This window comes from Macrobrachium nipponense, chromosome 28 (assembly GCF_015104395.2).
Source record: "Macrobrachium nipponense isolate FS-2020 chromosome 28, ASM1510439v2, whole genome shotgun sequence".
Taxonomy (NCBI): domain Eukaryota; kingdom Metazoa; phylum Arthropoda; class Malacostraca; order Decapoda; family Palaemonidae; genus Macrobrachium; species Macrobrachium nipponense.
The window spans coordinates 18657868-18672204 of NC_087217.1; the positions used below are offsets into that span (position 1 = coordinate 18657868).

Consider the following 14337-nt stretch of genomic DNA (forward strand, 5'->3'; position numbering starts at 1 on the left):
TTTGCAGGGGGAAGAACATGTGCACATCTTTCCATACAAATATGACAAATTTAACCAATTTGTATTTTTCATACCTAACAAACCTGAGGTCTTAACAATAGGATAAAGATTCTAGCGCCAACTGGAAACCAATTGAAAACAATCAAAGATTGTAAATGCAAGGAATCTGTGGCATCTGGCATCCGATGCATAGTTGAGGTAGAAGCATGTCAAGAGAGTTCACTTGAATTCGGGAACACACCAGTCTTTTTTCCAACCCAGGATGAAACATAAAAGGGCCGGCTAGAGGTGGGCAGTTAATGTGAAGATCTCAGGTTTATTAGTTATGAAAAATATAAATTGATAAAAAATTTGACATTTGTTCATACATGGAACAAACCTTCGGGCTCAACTATAGGATACACTCATACTTGGCGGGAGGTACGAGAATCCTGAACCGACTGGGAGTTTGACACACCCAATCATTCTTCTGCTAAAGAAGAAGACCTAAGCCTTTAAGATGGTAGATATTTGGATATTTAACACTCAGTCCAATGGGTTCAAATACAGGCAGCCCACGGTTATCGGCAGATTCGATTAAGGACAATCTGGTTTAATTGGCGATTTATGGCATCACAACGGGGCCAGGTTTCGGTTATCGGCGCCATAAGGTGCCAGTAACAGAGGCGCCATTGACCGAAACTTGCCACATAAGCGGCATAAATCGCTGCGTTTCGGATAATGACGGTTTTCTTATCAGCACCAAACCGAGAAGGGAACCCCAGCCGATAGCCGGGGACTGCCTGTACAATGAAACACGACCAGATTCACTGCAATCATGTTAGTCCAAAAGAACTATCATCTGTTCAGGCATCAAAACATGTTGGCCACAAGAAATGGGTTTGTCACCACTCCTCACTCCCCTAGCTGGAGAGAGTTTTAGCTACTGAGAAGCAGATTTGCATGTTGAATGGAACATGAAAAGTGCTGTAACAGTAAGACTGCAACACTCACCTGGATCAAGCCAATCCCAAATTATGATTTGTCTATTCTTCAAACTGCCTGCAGGAATGAAGAAAGGAGAAAAGGAAAAAAAAAAAAGAAGAGGCTAGTCAACTCCATCAATCCCTACTCCATCTTAGGCAAGATACAAACCATCCCACCAGGGGCAATGGATGAGTCACAATTGTTGAACAGCCACCACTGGACCCTTAGAAAACGTGTCCAAGGATCTGTGGGCATTGTTTTTCGTGCAAAAGAAAGTGAAAGACTAGGCAGTCATGAACCAGCATTCAAAACCTATGAACAGATAAATACTTTAAAATGCCAGGGAGGAGTGTTCCTCTTGTATTATGTGCTTCTGCATGAATCCAACTGGTAAGAGAACTTGACAATGAGGAGTCAGCTTGTCTAAACACCTCACGTAGACAACTAAAAGGGTGTACTGCGGCACCTATTTCTTAACCTGGCCCGTGTTAACATGAAGTCTACAACGCCTAATCTCCAGGAGACGAGACAATCAGATAACTACACAGTGCTCGAGCGGACCCTGAAGCTTTCCAAACCTTCTAAGGAAGCCTAGGTCAGAAGGAAAACTGCTTAGAAAGTTTGTTTCCTGGGAGATGGTTGATGCACAGGCTCAAAGGAGGTTGAGAGAGAAAACTCTGAACCAGAGTAAGATCCCATACCCAGTACCAGAGTAAGGTCTCAAGTAGGAGGTGAGCTTCCAAGGTGAACTAGATCACTCCAAGCTCTTGAACCACACTGAGGATTCTGAGGGTGAAGAGAGGTCCACATCCTTCAGACAAACTAAACACAAGTAAGTTCTGTGACACCTCGCCAGTATCAACAGAAGGAACTTCTGTTCTAGAAAACATTCAGATCTCGTCTACCAAACAGGAACTCCCGAGTGAAGAGGAACCCTTTTGATGTCACCAATCACAGCAGCATTCATCTCACCTTGTATACAGCTGACAAAGATCCTTCGACTGATCCTCCTTACATGTGAATCGCTGTTTCGCAAGAAAGACCTCTCATAAGAGATACTGGATTGACTTTATACATGAAGAGATAAAGATCAAAATATAGTTACACTACACTCTACAAAACTTTTATCAAATTTGGTTCACAGGCAGGAAATGCCATGAACAAATATGTGAAAAAACCACCAAGAAATTTCTTTAATGCAATAATATTTCAAGACATGTTTACTATTTAGGTATTAACTAGTCGAAATTCAGAAATAACTAAAAATTGATAATTCCTCAAAAACTGCCAATCGCCGTACCCCTTAAGGCAGGTTCAACTAGCTAGGGTAGGTCAAGTAAGAACTCAACCACTTGCTAGAATAAGAAGTCAACCACTTATGCTAGGTAAAGGTGGTTAAGGTAGTTTTGAACTAGCTAGGCTAGGCTAAGAACTCAACAAATTGCTAGACTAAGAACTCAACCACTTAGGCTAGGCTAAGATGGTTAAGGCATGTTCAACTAGCTAGTCTAGGCTATGCTAGGCTAAGAACTCAACCAATTGCTAGGCTAAGAACTCAACTACTTAGGGTAAGTCAGGCTACGAGCTCAACCACTTTAACTAGGCTAAGAACTCAACCTCTAGGCTAGGCTAAGAACTCAACCTCTAGGCTAGGCTAAGATGGTTAAGGTAGGTTCGACTAGCTATGCTATGCCAAGCTAAGAACTCAACCACTTGCTAGGCTAAGAACTTAACCACTTAGGCTAAGCTAAGTCAGAAAGGCCAGCAGTTCCTTATCATTCCTCGGCCTTGAAGCCCTCTTGGTCTAGACTCAAGTACCTAACCTGAGAGTAGGTCTGAACCCCAAGAATGAGACAGGTCAATATTCTCGTAGGAACAATTTATATGTAAATAAAAAATGAAACTAAGATTCTTCCACCTGGGCAGCGTTGAAGTCTTGGACACAAAGACTTCTAATTCCCACAATGAAGGCTGTATGGCTTGAATGAATGAATCCATTGACTTGCACTGGAAGAAGTCCGTCAGTCTTTTGCTGTGGACAAAAGGCATTGCACAGAAGTTCCGAATTACCATTGGATAGGTCGTCATCTCTTCCACCAGGAGAACTATGCTCTCGAATGATGGAATAAGTTCCTGAATCCACTTTTGACAAGAAAGAAACTGGAACGCGGCCATGTGACAAACCATGTATGTGGACGTTAGATGAACCACATACATGAATATGCGATGTATCACGTACATGGACGTACAATGAAATGTACATGGACATGCAATGAATCACATGTATAAATGTGGGATGAATCGTGTACATGGACATGGGATGAATCACATACATGTACATGGGATGAATCACATACAGATGCAATGAATCATGTACATGGAAATGTGATGAATCACGTACAGAGACGAGACATACAATGAATCACATACAAGGACATGCGATGACCCACGTACATGGACAAGCGATAAAACATGTTCATTGTCGTGCAACAACACACATGTGGTCATTTGATGTAGAACGGTTCACATGTGAATGTCAGGGAGAAGACCACTCTTTGCCTAGAAGAGCCTAGACCCCTTACTCTGGAAGACAAACAATGAAAGTAGGAACTCTTATCACGTACACGGAAGCGTGTCGAATCAAGTACACAGTCGTGATATGTAGAACAAGCCACGTGAGAATGTCAGGGAGATCACTCTTTACCTAGAAAAGTCTCGACCCCTGACTCTCAAAGGGGAATGACAAGAGTAGGACCTCCATCACATACATGGACGAGCGATGAAAAACATACATGGCTGTGTTCACCTTCAACTCCTAAGTCAGAACCTTCTTATTATGCAACACATGGGAAGATCAACACGGACTGGAACACGTCCTCATACTTGAAGGGAAGAGTCCCGCCCGTGCTGGGAAGATGGTGAAACACCTCTCTCACTCTCAGAAAAAGCAACAAAGACCTGAATCCTCCATCGTTCAACTCAAGAACGAAGGGGAGGAGGAGAAGGAGAAGGCGATGGAGGAGAAGGAGCCCTTGGCCTACAATGCTTCTTGCTTTTAACCCTGGGTCACCTAGTACTAAACACAGACTCCAGCCAATCAACTGTCTCTTGAAAGAACACCAACAATGGATGAGGCTGGGAGTGGCATCACGCCAACAGATGGAGAAATGCATATATACCTTGTCTGCAACACGAACTTCTAACGTCTCGAACGTCCGAAAACACACAAGTTCTGAAAGGCTAAAACATTACTACGTTCATATAATGTGTAACAATATAAAATTAGAGATAAATAAAACATTAATGTCTTAATACAAAAGTTTCAAAATAACCTCATATAACAAATGTAAAATGCTGGTGACGAAGCAGAGGAAAAGGCATGAAGCACATCCACTGCAATTTGCATCTGTCCCAGAGGTACGTCAACACAGGAATCCTGGAAGGCGTCGTCTAAAACCGCCGATGTTCACGGGACTTCTGGGCTGGATAAAAATGAAACAAACCACAGGGTAAGGTTAAAAAAAAAAACCAGATTGGGGGGAGGAGAGCAAAGCGGTTAAAGAAAGACTAGTGAATTCCTGGATTCAACAGAACACTCTCGATGTGCTTCCACCTCAACTAAGCATCAGATGCCAGATGTCACAGATTCCTTGCATTTACAATCTTTGATTGTTATTAACCGGTTTCCAGCTGGCACTAGAAGATTTATCCTAATGTTAAGACTGAAGATTTGTTCTGTATATGAACAACAAACAATACCAATGAGGGTCTACCATTATGGGAGACATATCCCTTACAATTGCATTGATCATGTTTTTTTCTCTGCACTAATGCAAAACCAAGAAAAGACTAATACACAATCCAAAAAGAATGCAAAGCAAAGCAAAAGAGGGTAGTAGACTACTCATCCAAACACTCAACATTCATTGATTGCATGGGGATAGACAGCCAGCAAAGAATACCTGCTCTGTCCAGTGGCCAAAGAACAAGTGGTGATATAAGGTAAGGGGTTTAACCACACTCACCCCAATCTCCACCAGTATGCAACCTTGTTACCAAGGTCAACAACTGCTCTAGCTAGCAATGAAGGGTACTCCAGCATAAAAGGTAATGGTTCACATTTCCAAAGGAACAAAAGAAGATTGAGCACTAAATAAACATATGAAATAAATAAAAATACCTTCTTTCCTTGCTGTGTGATGAACCAGGAAGATCTCCAGACACAGATGTACGTCTTCTACCATCTACTGTTTGATCATCACCTCCACGCGTGTCTTTACTTTTGCATTCCTCAAAATTCTTCACATTATGCATATCTTTGCTTTCCTCAATTTTACGTGTGAGGATTCTTGCACTGCATTTAGTTATAAAGGATAAAAATCCATCTGGCCTTATAGACCTGAAATTTTCACTTTTAATTTTCAAAGCACAGTCTGCAAATATTTTATACCGTCTGGCCATTTCTGCTGCCACCGATGGAGATGGGTGCACACCATCATAGAGTAATGACAGTGGGATTCTCTCAGTACCTTTGTCATCAACTATTTTATCAGGGATCCAGGAAAGAACTTTTCTTAAACTGAAGAAATTTTGACCAGATATTGATAGACATAGCATATTATAAAACTGAATTACATTCAGAACATCTTTCAACTTGTCATCCTTCATTTCAATTGTAGGAGTAACAATAGTGTGATCAACTTCCTTTTGATGAAGATCCATTACATATTCTTGATGTGATAAAAGATCAAAATCATACATAGTAGTGAAAAACACAGTACAATTGTAAGTGAGCCTTTCAATAACTTTTAAAATTTTGCACATATTGACAGACACCTCAATCATCTTATTTACATTTCTATCAATGTTTATATTTTTATCAATGTTTGCTGTTTTACACGGACTTGAGAAGTCGGGCACAAAAACTTCCAGTTTTTTATGATCCTTGCATTCTGGATTGGGCACTAACTTGCAAAGATCTTTTATTCCTAAAGAGATGACAATTAATGAATCTCTGGATGAACAAATTTCCTTCATTACAGGATCTGATGCATTAGACAAATTACCAAGAGTGAGATCCGGGTCTGTTATAATTTTACAGTTGTAACGGACATCTGCTGGCCAGGCCTTTCTCATATATTCTAATCTTAAGTCACCAACAAAAATTACTTTACTGAATCTACTCCTCCAAGCGAGAAATCTCTTTATATCTTTAATAAAAGCATGTGATATATCAAGAGAAACATCTGAATTCATTTCTAACCCAACTTCACAACTGGATGAATAAGATTTATCATTCTTATCTGGCATCTTCATATAATTCTTTATATCAAGAGAAAGCGTTGGAAGATTGTTTTTCAAATTATATTCATTATAGGACTCTATTACTCTCTCTAATTTATCTTCCATTTCTTTCAAGCTACTGATATCAAACTGTAATGTGAGGTCATGATCAGTTTCTTTATGTAACTTCAACTGTTTTTCATGAAATTTCACAAGGCTTACAAAATTAACTGTTGTAAAATAAACTTCTGATCCAGACCCAAGTAACTTCAGCAATTTTTTCTTCTGCTCTTTGGACTTTTTAATAATTTTTTCCAAAATGTCATTATCGCTGGGATTCTTCATACTTACCTGTTTGAAAGGTTTATGTTCGGAGACATTTTGACAAGCTTCAACATCTTTTAAACTTACAAGGTCATAAGTACCAACGCTGCATAACATTAGTGTCTCTACTGGGATACTCAAATCAACTTTTTCTTTGGTAAAGTCAACAAGCTCATCTAAAATCAGTTGAGGTTTGTTAAATACCTTAATTTCACACTGTGATTTAATTTCTATAATATCTTTATCAAATTCAATCCGACCATCACTTAGGATAATGACTCGCTTAAAATTCTTCCAGTTGCTACTACAGCTAACCTGAAAAGTACAAAACAAAAAAATTACTAAATCAAATGCAAGTTATTAGTCTAAAAAGTTCAACCACATGTAAAACTTTATTTATTGGACTAATACATAGCTAGAGTAAGGATATCAAATGGATTTGAAAAAATATGCAAAATATAAAAACATTTTTTTTAAATTCTTTTTCACTACAATACTACAATTTCCCCCTGACATGAGGTGGCTGTTATCCATTAGTGATTCCAAAACAACAAAACTTAAAAGTAGTAATTGCATTTTAGAATGCTATCAGTAGAGCTGTCTAAAAGTGAGTTAGTCATCCAAAACAAGTGAGAACTTCATAGATACAAAGCAATGATTATAGATAACATAACAATGCAATGATTATAGATAACATAACAATGCTGTCTCCTATTCAGGAAGGCTATAATTCACTAAAATTCAATGGAGCATGACTGTCAACAGTTGGGAGGGAGGCAGTTTATGTGCAGGAAGTCCCCGGGTTACGACGGGTTCGGCTTACGACGTTCCGAGGTTAAGGCGCTTCTCAATTATATTAATCAGACAGTATTTCCAGGGTTACGACACATGTTCCAGGGTTACAATGTCTACAATGCTGATCTGAGAGATGAAATATGACACCAAAAATGCAAAATACTCAATAACAATACAGTTTACAGTTTTCAATGCTCCCAAAGCATTAAAAGTAAGTTTTCTTAGGATTTTTGACGATGTTCCAGCTTGCGATGACTTTCGGCTTACGACGCATCTCAAGAACGGAACCCCCGTCGTAACCCAGGGACTGCCTGTATATTTTCAGGTAAAAATCATAGATTTTTTGTTTCAAAAATAACAGATTAACAAAGATGGAAATGGGGAAGCATATTTCACTACACTCACCCTAGACTGATGATATCCAAAATGAGAAATTTTAAATAAATTTGTATTTTTCAAAACTATCAAACCTGCAGTCTTAGCATAAGGGAAAATTCTCTAATGGCTGCTGGATTCTGGTTAGAAAAAAAGTTAATTGGTGGCATCAGGAGGAGGAGGGGTAGCCGACCTACCTTAAACTAACTTGGGTACATAGCAAAAGTTTCCTCTTGCCCAGGTAAAATATGAGGAGCAGCTTGAGGTGGACATGTTAAGACCGCAGGTTTGTTTGTTATGTAAAATACAAATTGACTTAAAATTTGTCAATTGCTTGTATGAAAAACAAACCTTTGGTCTTAACATAAGGGAGACTTACTCTTGTGGGGGAGGATAAAGAAAGCCGAGGTTCAGCTCACCTGGGCTCACTTTCTTGACCAAAGTAGGATATATGAAGGAATCATGTGCCTCTGAACTGTAAAGCATAAGGTTACTTGTCAGCCAGTCATCTGGGTTAAGAGGAAATGTGAACTCTTGCTGCATTGTGCCTTGTAAGAGAATACAGACAACAAAACTACGTTAGCCACCAACCTTGTTTGTCATTTCCTCTCCTACTTTTAAGAGAGAGGAAGGGACTTGCTTCCATAATAGTTTGTATTCAGTATGAACAATCACGTAGAACTATGGAAAGGGGCTCACTTACCTGTATCTGCCCACAAGTAGAGGAGGAAAAAGGAAAGAGAAAGGAAGAAGACCAGTCATCCCATTCACTCTCCCCTTTCAAACTAACATCTCAGGTGAGATACAAACAATCCCACTAGGGGCACTGGATGAGCTATACAATTTGTTGAGCTGCCGCAATCAGACCAAAGGTAAAAGTGTCCAAGGACCAGTGAGCAGCAACCCACAGATAGAAGAATGTGAAGGTGGTTTGGCATAGCTATGTACCAGCCTTTAAGATCCTTTGAACCGACAGGTTCTTTTTGAAAGCGATGGAAGGGCTTATACCCCTGACATCACATGCTCTTTCTCTCACCAAATTAGCATCTGGATTCGAAGAAGTAGATATGCTTGCTTAAGTACTTCTCGTTGCCAAAAGGAGATAGTATTTTTGGACACTTCCTTCTTGTACTGGCATGTACTAACAAAATGTCTTTGACAACCCAGTCTGATATGTCAAGTCCTTTTTAGATAGCAACACAGTGCCCTGATGGGACTTGAAAAGTAATTCTTCAGGGTCATAACCAACAAAATCCCCAAGGGAAGGGATGGATAAAGACTCAAACCTGTCATTATGAACAGATGGATTTTGAGTCTTAGCTACGAATTCTGGGACATATTCAAAGGCTACTGACACCCAACCCTTTGTGTGTTTAACATATAAAAACAAGACTGTGCCATTCACTAACTCTCTTTGAAGAGGCCAAGGCTAGAGGGAAAACTGTTTGGAGGGTTAAATTCCTGTCTGATGAAGCTCTTAAAGGCTTATATGGACTATGTGTGACCAACAGTCACGCTTCAGAAGAGCACCCAGAGGTAAGCTCAATTGACAAAACTGGACTCTGATATTATTATGCTCACATATGAGTGCGATAAACCTCAAAAATGCTTCTCTAATTTGGCTTGCTATGATTCTACTGGAGGAAAAGGGTTATCCACATTCATCAGATCCTCCAAAGCATCAACTGTATCCTCTCACACTAAAGCGGAAGACCCACCTATCTGCTTCCTTGCTTGTTCCTCTGATCACTGTGTTTAGTCAGTGCTACATGCACCAAGGGAAACACGACAAGCCTTGGAAGATCCACTATCCAAATGGCATTCAGATCAGGAATAAACTCATCTATAACCCTCCCTGACTCAGAAGTAGCCAAGTTAGTGGAAGGAAAGGGGGACAGGGCATGTACACTACCTTGCAAGGACACCTCTTGTGTATATGGAAAATCATGTGCACTAGTGGCAAAAAGACTGAGTTGAGTGAACAGTTATCTGAGATTGGTGGTCCTGGAAGAGCTCTGTCACAAGCAACAGATTGCTTGGAACACATATGATCTGTGGACTCTATGTGCTAAACAAAAAGGCAGGGCTGGCTCTATGCAGAAGTGCCTACCCTGTTACCATAATGTGCATTGCCTGTGGACCTCGCCTGCACAGAGATGACAAACTTTGTGCTCCACCCAGTGTGACTATAGAGGCACAGGGAGAGGAGCTAAAACCCCTATCTGCATGCATAGAGTATGCAGGATGCACTCACTCAACCATAAATGTTTCCAAAAAAGGCCATGTGGGAGTCAGGATCCCCCTCCTTAGTGGACATTGAAATAGCAGCAGCAGCAGAGCCTTCCTTCTACTCAAGTGGCATGGTGGTCCAAGAACACTCTGAAAGATGGGGTACCAGGGATGTTGAGGGTAGGCTACACCTTCCACAAGTACTCTACAGATGACGATGACTTGATACCAAAATTACAAAATCATTAATGGGTGTGGAAGGCAAAGCAGGTGCTTGACTTAGTACCCAACTATGTAAGCACCGACCTGAGCAGCAGAATCATCCTCTGAGGAGAGAGTGATAGGAACCTTTCAACTCACAAGTATACTGCCCCCCAAAAGAGGGAGTCAGATGGGAACAGAGGGGCCAAACAAAATGGAACTGGAATTTAACAGTCACCAGGGTGAGTTACCCTGCCAAACTTCTCCCACTGCAAGTAAGAACAACCAGCTCATTCCTTGAATGGGGTAATCTAGGTCCACACAATCCCTCTGCAGGAGCTGCACCTGTGAGAATTAACATTACTGGAAGACATCAAGCACCCTTAAGGACATCTGCATCCCTTACAAAGTTGCTGTTCTTGATTTTCTCCATATTACAAAATAGAAAATCATACTGATCACAACAAACATACATACCAAAAAAAAAAAAAAAAAAGTACTCATCCAAAGCACTCAACAGTAGCAATGGAAAAAGAGAGAGCACAGCTAGATGTCTGTACTTCACAGCATAACCATCAGTTTAACAACCTTGTTACCAAATTCAACATCGATCCCAGATGGCCTGAGAGATACTCCTTAACTGAAAGGTGATGGTTTATATTTCTGTAAGAACAAATCTAAAGAGAACAGCAGTAATAAGAACAGTCAAAGTAAGCACAAAGGAATGAAACAACATCAAATGGAGAAAGGATTAATGAGAATAAGTCTTTCAAATATTAGAAACAATCATCCCCATACTAATTCTATTGAGATGTAACTTAATGAAAGACTATAAAGGTGAAATGATACAATGGCAAGGTGAATAAAGTTTGGTTATCAAACAAACTGAAACTGCATACAAAACTAAGATTATATATTAATCCAATAAAATAAGTACTGCTGTAGGGACACGAATCGTGTTACACCAGTGAAACTACTCCTAAAAGAATTTGTTGATTTGAGAATATAGCTTTAAGAATATTATTCAGCAACAGGGATAAAGCAGGAAACATCATAAAGATCCTTTGTATCAACTGAGAAAGAATAGGACGTGATGGTCTGAGCTGGGATCCTGTGGGCATCAGAAGAACTGAAAGACCAAACCCAAATGAATTTGAGCTATGAAATGGAAACTGAGGATGAGTGGAGATTTATGAAATTGAAAGTATATGAAAGAAATCAGTGGTAGAATTTCAGCGGTCCTTTCTACTGAATAGAACTAGAAGTAATGACAATGATGAAATTATGAGATAAAACAAAATTTGCTTATACAGCACAAGCAAAATTACTGATTTTTCTTTGCTAATGGGGGGGCATAAAGAAATAAGATCCAGATAAAAAAATGTAATCATGTAAGAAAGTTGAACATACCTTCTTTATTGCAGCAGTTTTTCTTAATGGGGGAGATGTAAAGTCTTCAAACTGGTGCTCAATCAACTTATGCATCTGTCTGTACAGGTAAGTTCCTTGAGAGCGATGAATTCCCAAAGTTCTTTTAAATTTAAAATTTGATTCTTCAAAATCATCTTTCCTAACTCTCCTAGGAGGTGAATTCTGCCTTGAATCACTTTTCTCAGCTATTTCTTTATTGGGCTTAGAAGTGTTTTCCTGCAAGAACAAAATATATATATATATATATATATATATATAGTATATATATATATATATATATATATAGATATATATATGTCTATATATATACATACTATATATATATATATATCTATATATATATATATATATATATATATATATATATACTATATATATATATATATATATATATATATATATATATATATATATATATATATATATATATAATATATCCTATATCATATATATATCATATATATATATATATATATAGATATATAATTATAATATATATTAATATATATATATAATATATATGTATATATATATATATATAATTATAATATACTTTACTATACTATTATATACTCCTATATATAATTATATATATATATATATATATATTATATACTATTATATATATATCCATAATATTATATATATATATTATATAATATCATGATATATATATATATATTATAGTATATAATCTATATATATATATATATATATATCATATATCTATATATATACGTATATATCTATATATATATATATATATATATATAGTATATAATCTTATATATATCCTATATATATTATATATAGCTATATATATATATATATATATATATATATAGTATATATATATATATAGTGTATATATATACGTATATATTATATTTATATACGTATATATATAGCTGTATGATACCTATCTATATATAATATATTAATATATAAGTATATATCTATATATAATATACTATATACTATATTATTAATATAATATATACTATATAGAGCATCTCATATAATATCTAGAGTATTATATTATATATTATTTTATATTAAATTAAAAAGACTATATATATCGTATATATCTATATATATATAGTATATATATATATATAATTATAAATATATATATATATATATATATATATATATATTATATTATATATATAATTTATAAAATTATCAACTATAGTTGCTGTACTCAGGGCTTACCTTTTCCACTGAAGATCTTCCCCCCTTTTCTAATCTGGTTTTACATTTAGCAGAAATTTCCTTCTCTTCCAAATTTCCTCTTCCTGAATGACTTTTTCCATACCTGCCAGTAAAAGTGTCTTGTTTTGAGGTGTTTTTCTCACGGCATCTCTCATCCTGTTTCCTGCGTTTTTCTTGCCAAGAAATATTACCCTCTCCATACCTATTAAAAGCAGCACCACCTCGAAAACCTCTTGATATTCTTCCACCTCTTCTATTATATCGATATCCAAAATTTCTATTTATGAATCCTCTATTATTATTCCTGTAAGATGGGACTCTTGAAAATCTATTTCTATTTCTAAACTCTCTTTCACTGGATCTTCTCCTCCTCCTTGATTTGTTGTTAGATTCAGCAGATGAGTCTGAGGCCTGAGATTTTTCATCACCAGTTAGCTCATCCACTACTTCAAACCCTTCCCAGCTGACACTTTCAACTTCACTGTCCCCCATATTGCCTTCTTCTTATGGGTGAATTTTAAATCTTATCTCCTTGGCATCAAATTTGTACTGTTCATTCTGAGAAGCACTTGTGAATATACCAGCCAGACAATTCATTAGTCAATTTTTCAGTACTGTCATTCACTTACAACATTGAGCCTAATTTTGAATTCCCTGTCCTCAAGTTGCATATTGTTTTGTCGTTGAACCTGAAAAGACATGAAACAAATTTTTCATGACTGAATTTGGTATGATATGAAATAAAAGCACTCTATACATATATACTTATCAAAATCATGGAAAAAGCTGTTCCTTAACCCATCATAACTTGTAATAGTTTCACTGTAATTATTCCTAGTTCAGGAAAAATCACTCAAGATTATAAAAAATACCAAAAAACCAAGAGCCAAAGATATACTACTTGATATCAACTAAGTTTTTATATGTATAATGTACCATTTCCTCAAGTACAGTATGTACAGTGTAATCTATTTCTTCCTTCCATAACAACAATTTGAAGTCCTTGAAATCCTATAGTTTATGTTATCTTCTGACTTTACAGGAAGTTCTAACAAATGAACACAATAAACACAAAACCATCACAGCAATATTTGCACATGTACATTTTGATAAGAATACTGGTTTTTGAGGAGAGAAAATAAAATATGAGTTGATGAGTAAGCTTATATACTCTCAGAACTTAAAAATATAAAAATGAAAATTTTCATGATAAAAATGACATAATAATGAAATTAGATTTTATATACACTTACCAAGTAATTTCCCTGCTAAAAGTTCCTAGTGTTGGCAGCTAAAAAAAATGTGAAATTCGCAGTAGCAATTCTTGTTTTGTTTCAAGAAAGAGGGGAACAACTGAGCAGAGAAAACCAATTTATTTTTGCATGTGTGGGGAGGTGGGTGGGCTCTCATTCTGTAATTACTTGGTAAGTATATAAAAATTCTAATTTAAAAAAAAAATGTAATTTTTATACTATATAACTTACCAAGTAATTACACAGCTGATTCCCACACTGACAA

At 36.9% G+C, this 14337-nt stretch overlaps 1 protein-coding gene across 1 annotated transcript in view; it reads right to left on the reverse strand.

Annotated features, from left to right (window-relative positions):
* The window catches only part of LOC135201549 (uncharacterized), a 103966-nt gene that overhangs the window by 16027 nt on the left and 73602 nt on the right, over positions 1–14337 (reverse strand). Inside the window, exons 2-4 of the mRNA XM_064230545.1 lie at positions 12820–13508; positions 11584–11820; positions 5147–6888 (exon numbers count right to left, since the gene is read on the reverse strand). Of these exons, the coding sequence (XP_064086615.1) occupies positions 5147–6888; positions 11584–11820; positions 12820–13311 (2471 nt within the window). The 5' untranslated portion in view covers positions 13312–13508. The remainder of the gene's footprint in view (positions 1–5146; positions 6889–11583; positions 11821–12819; positions 13509–14337) is intronic.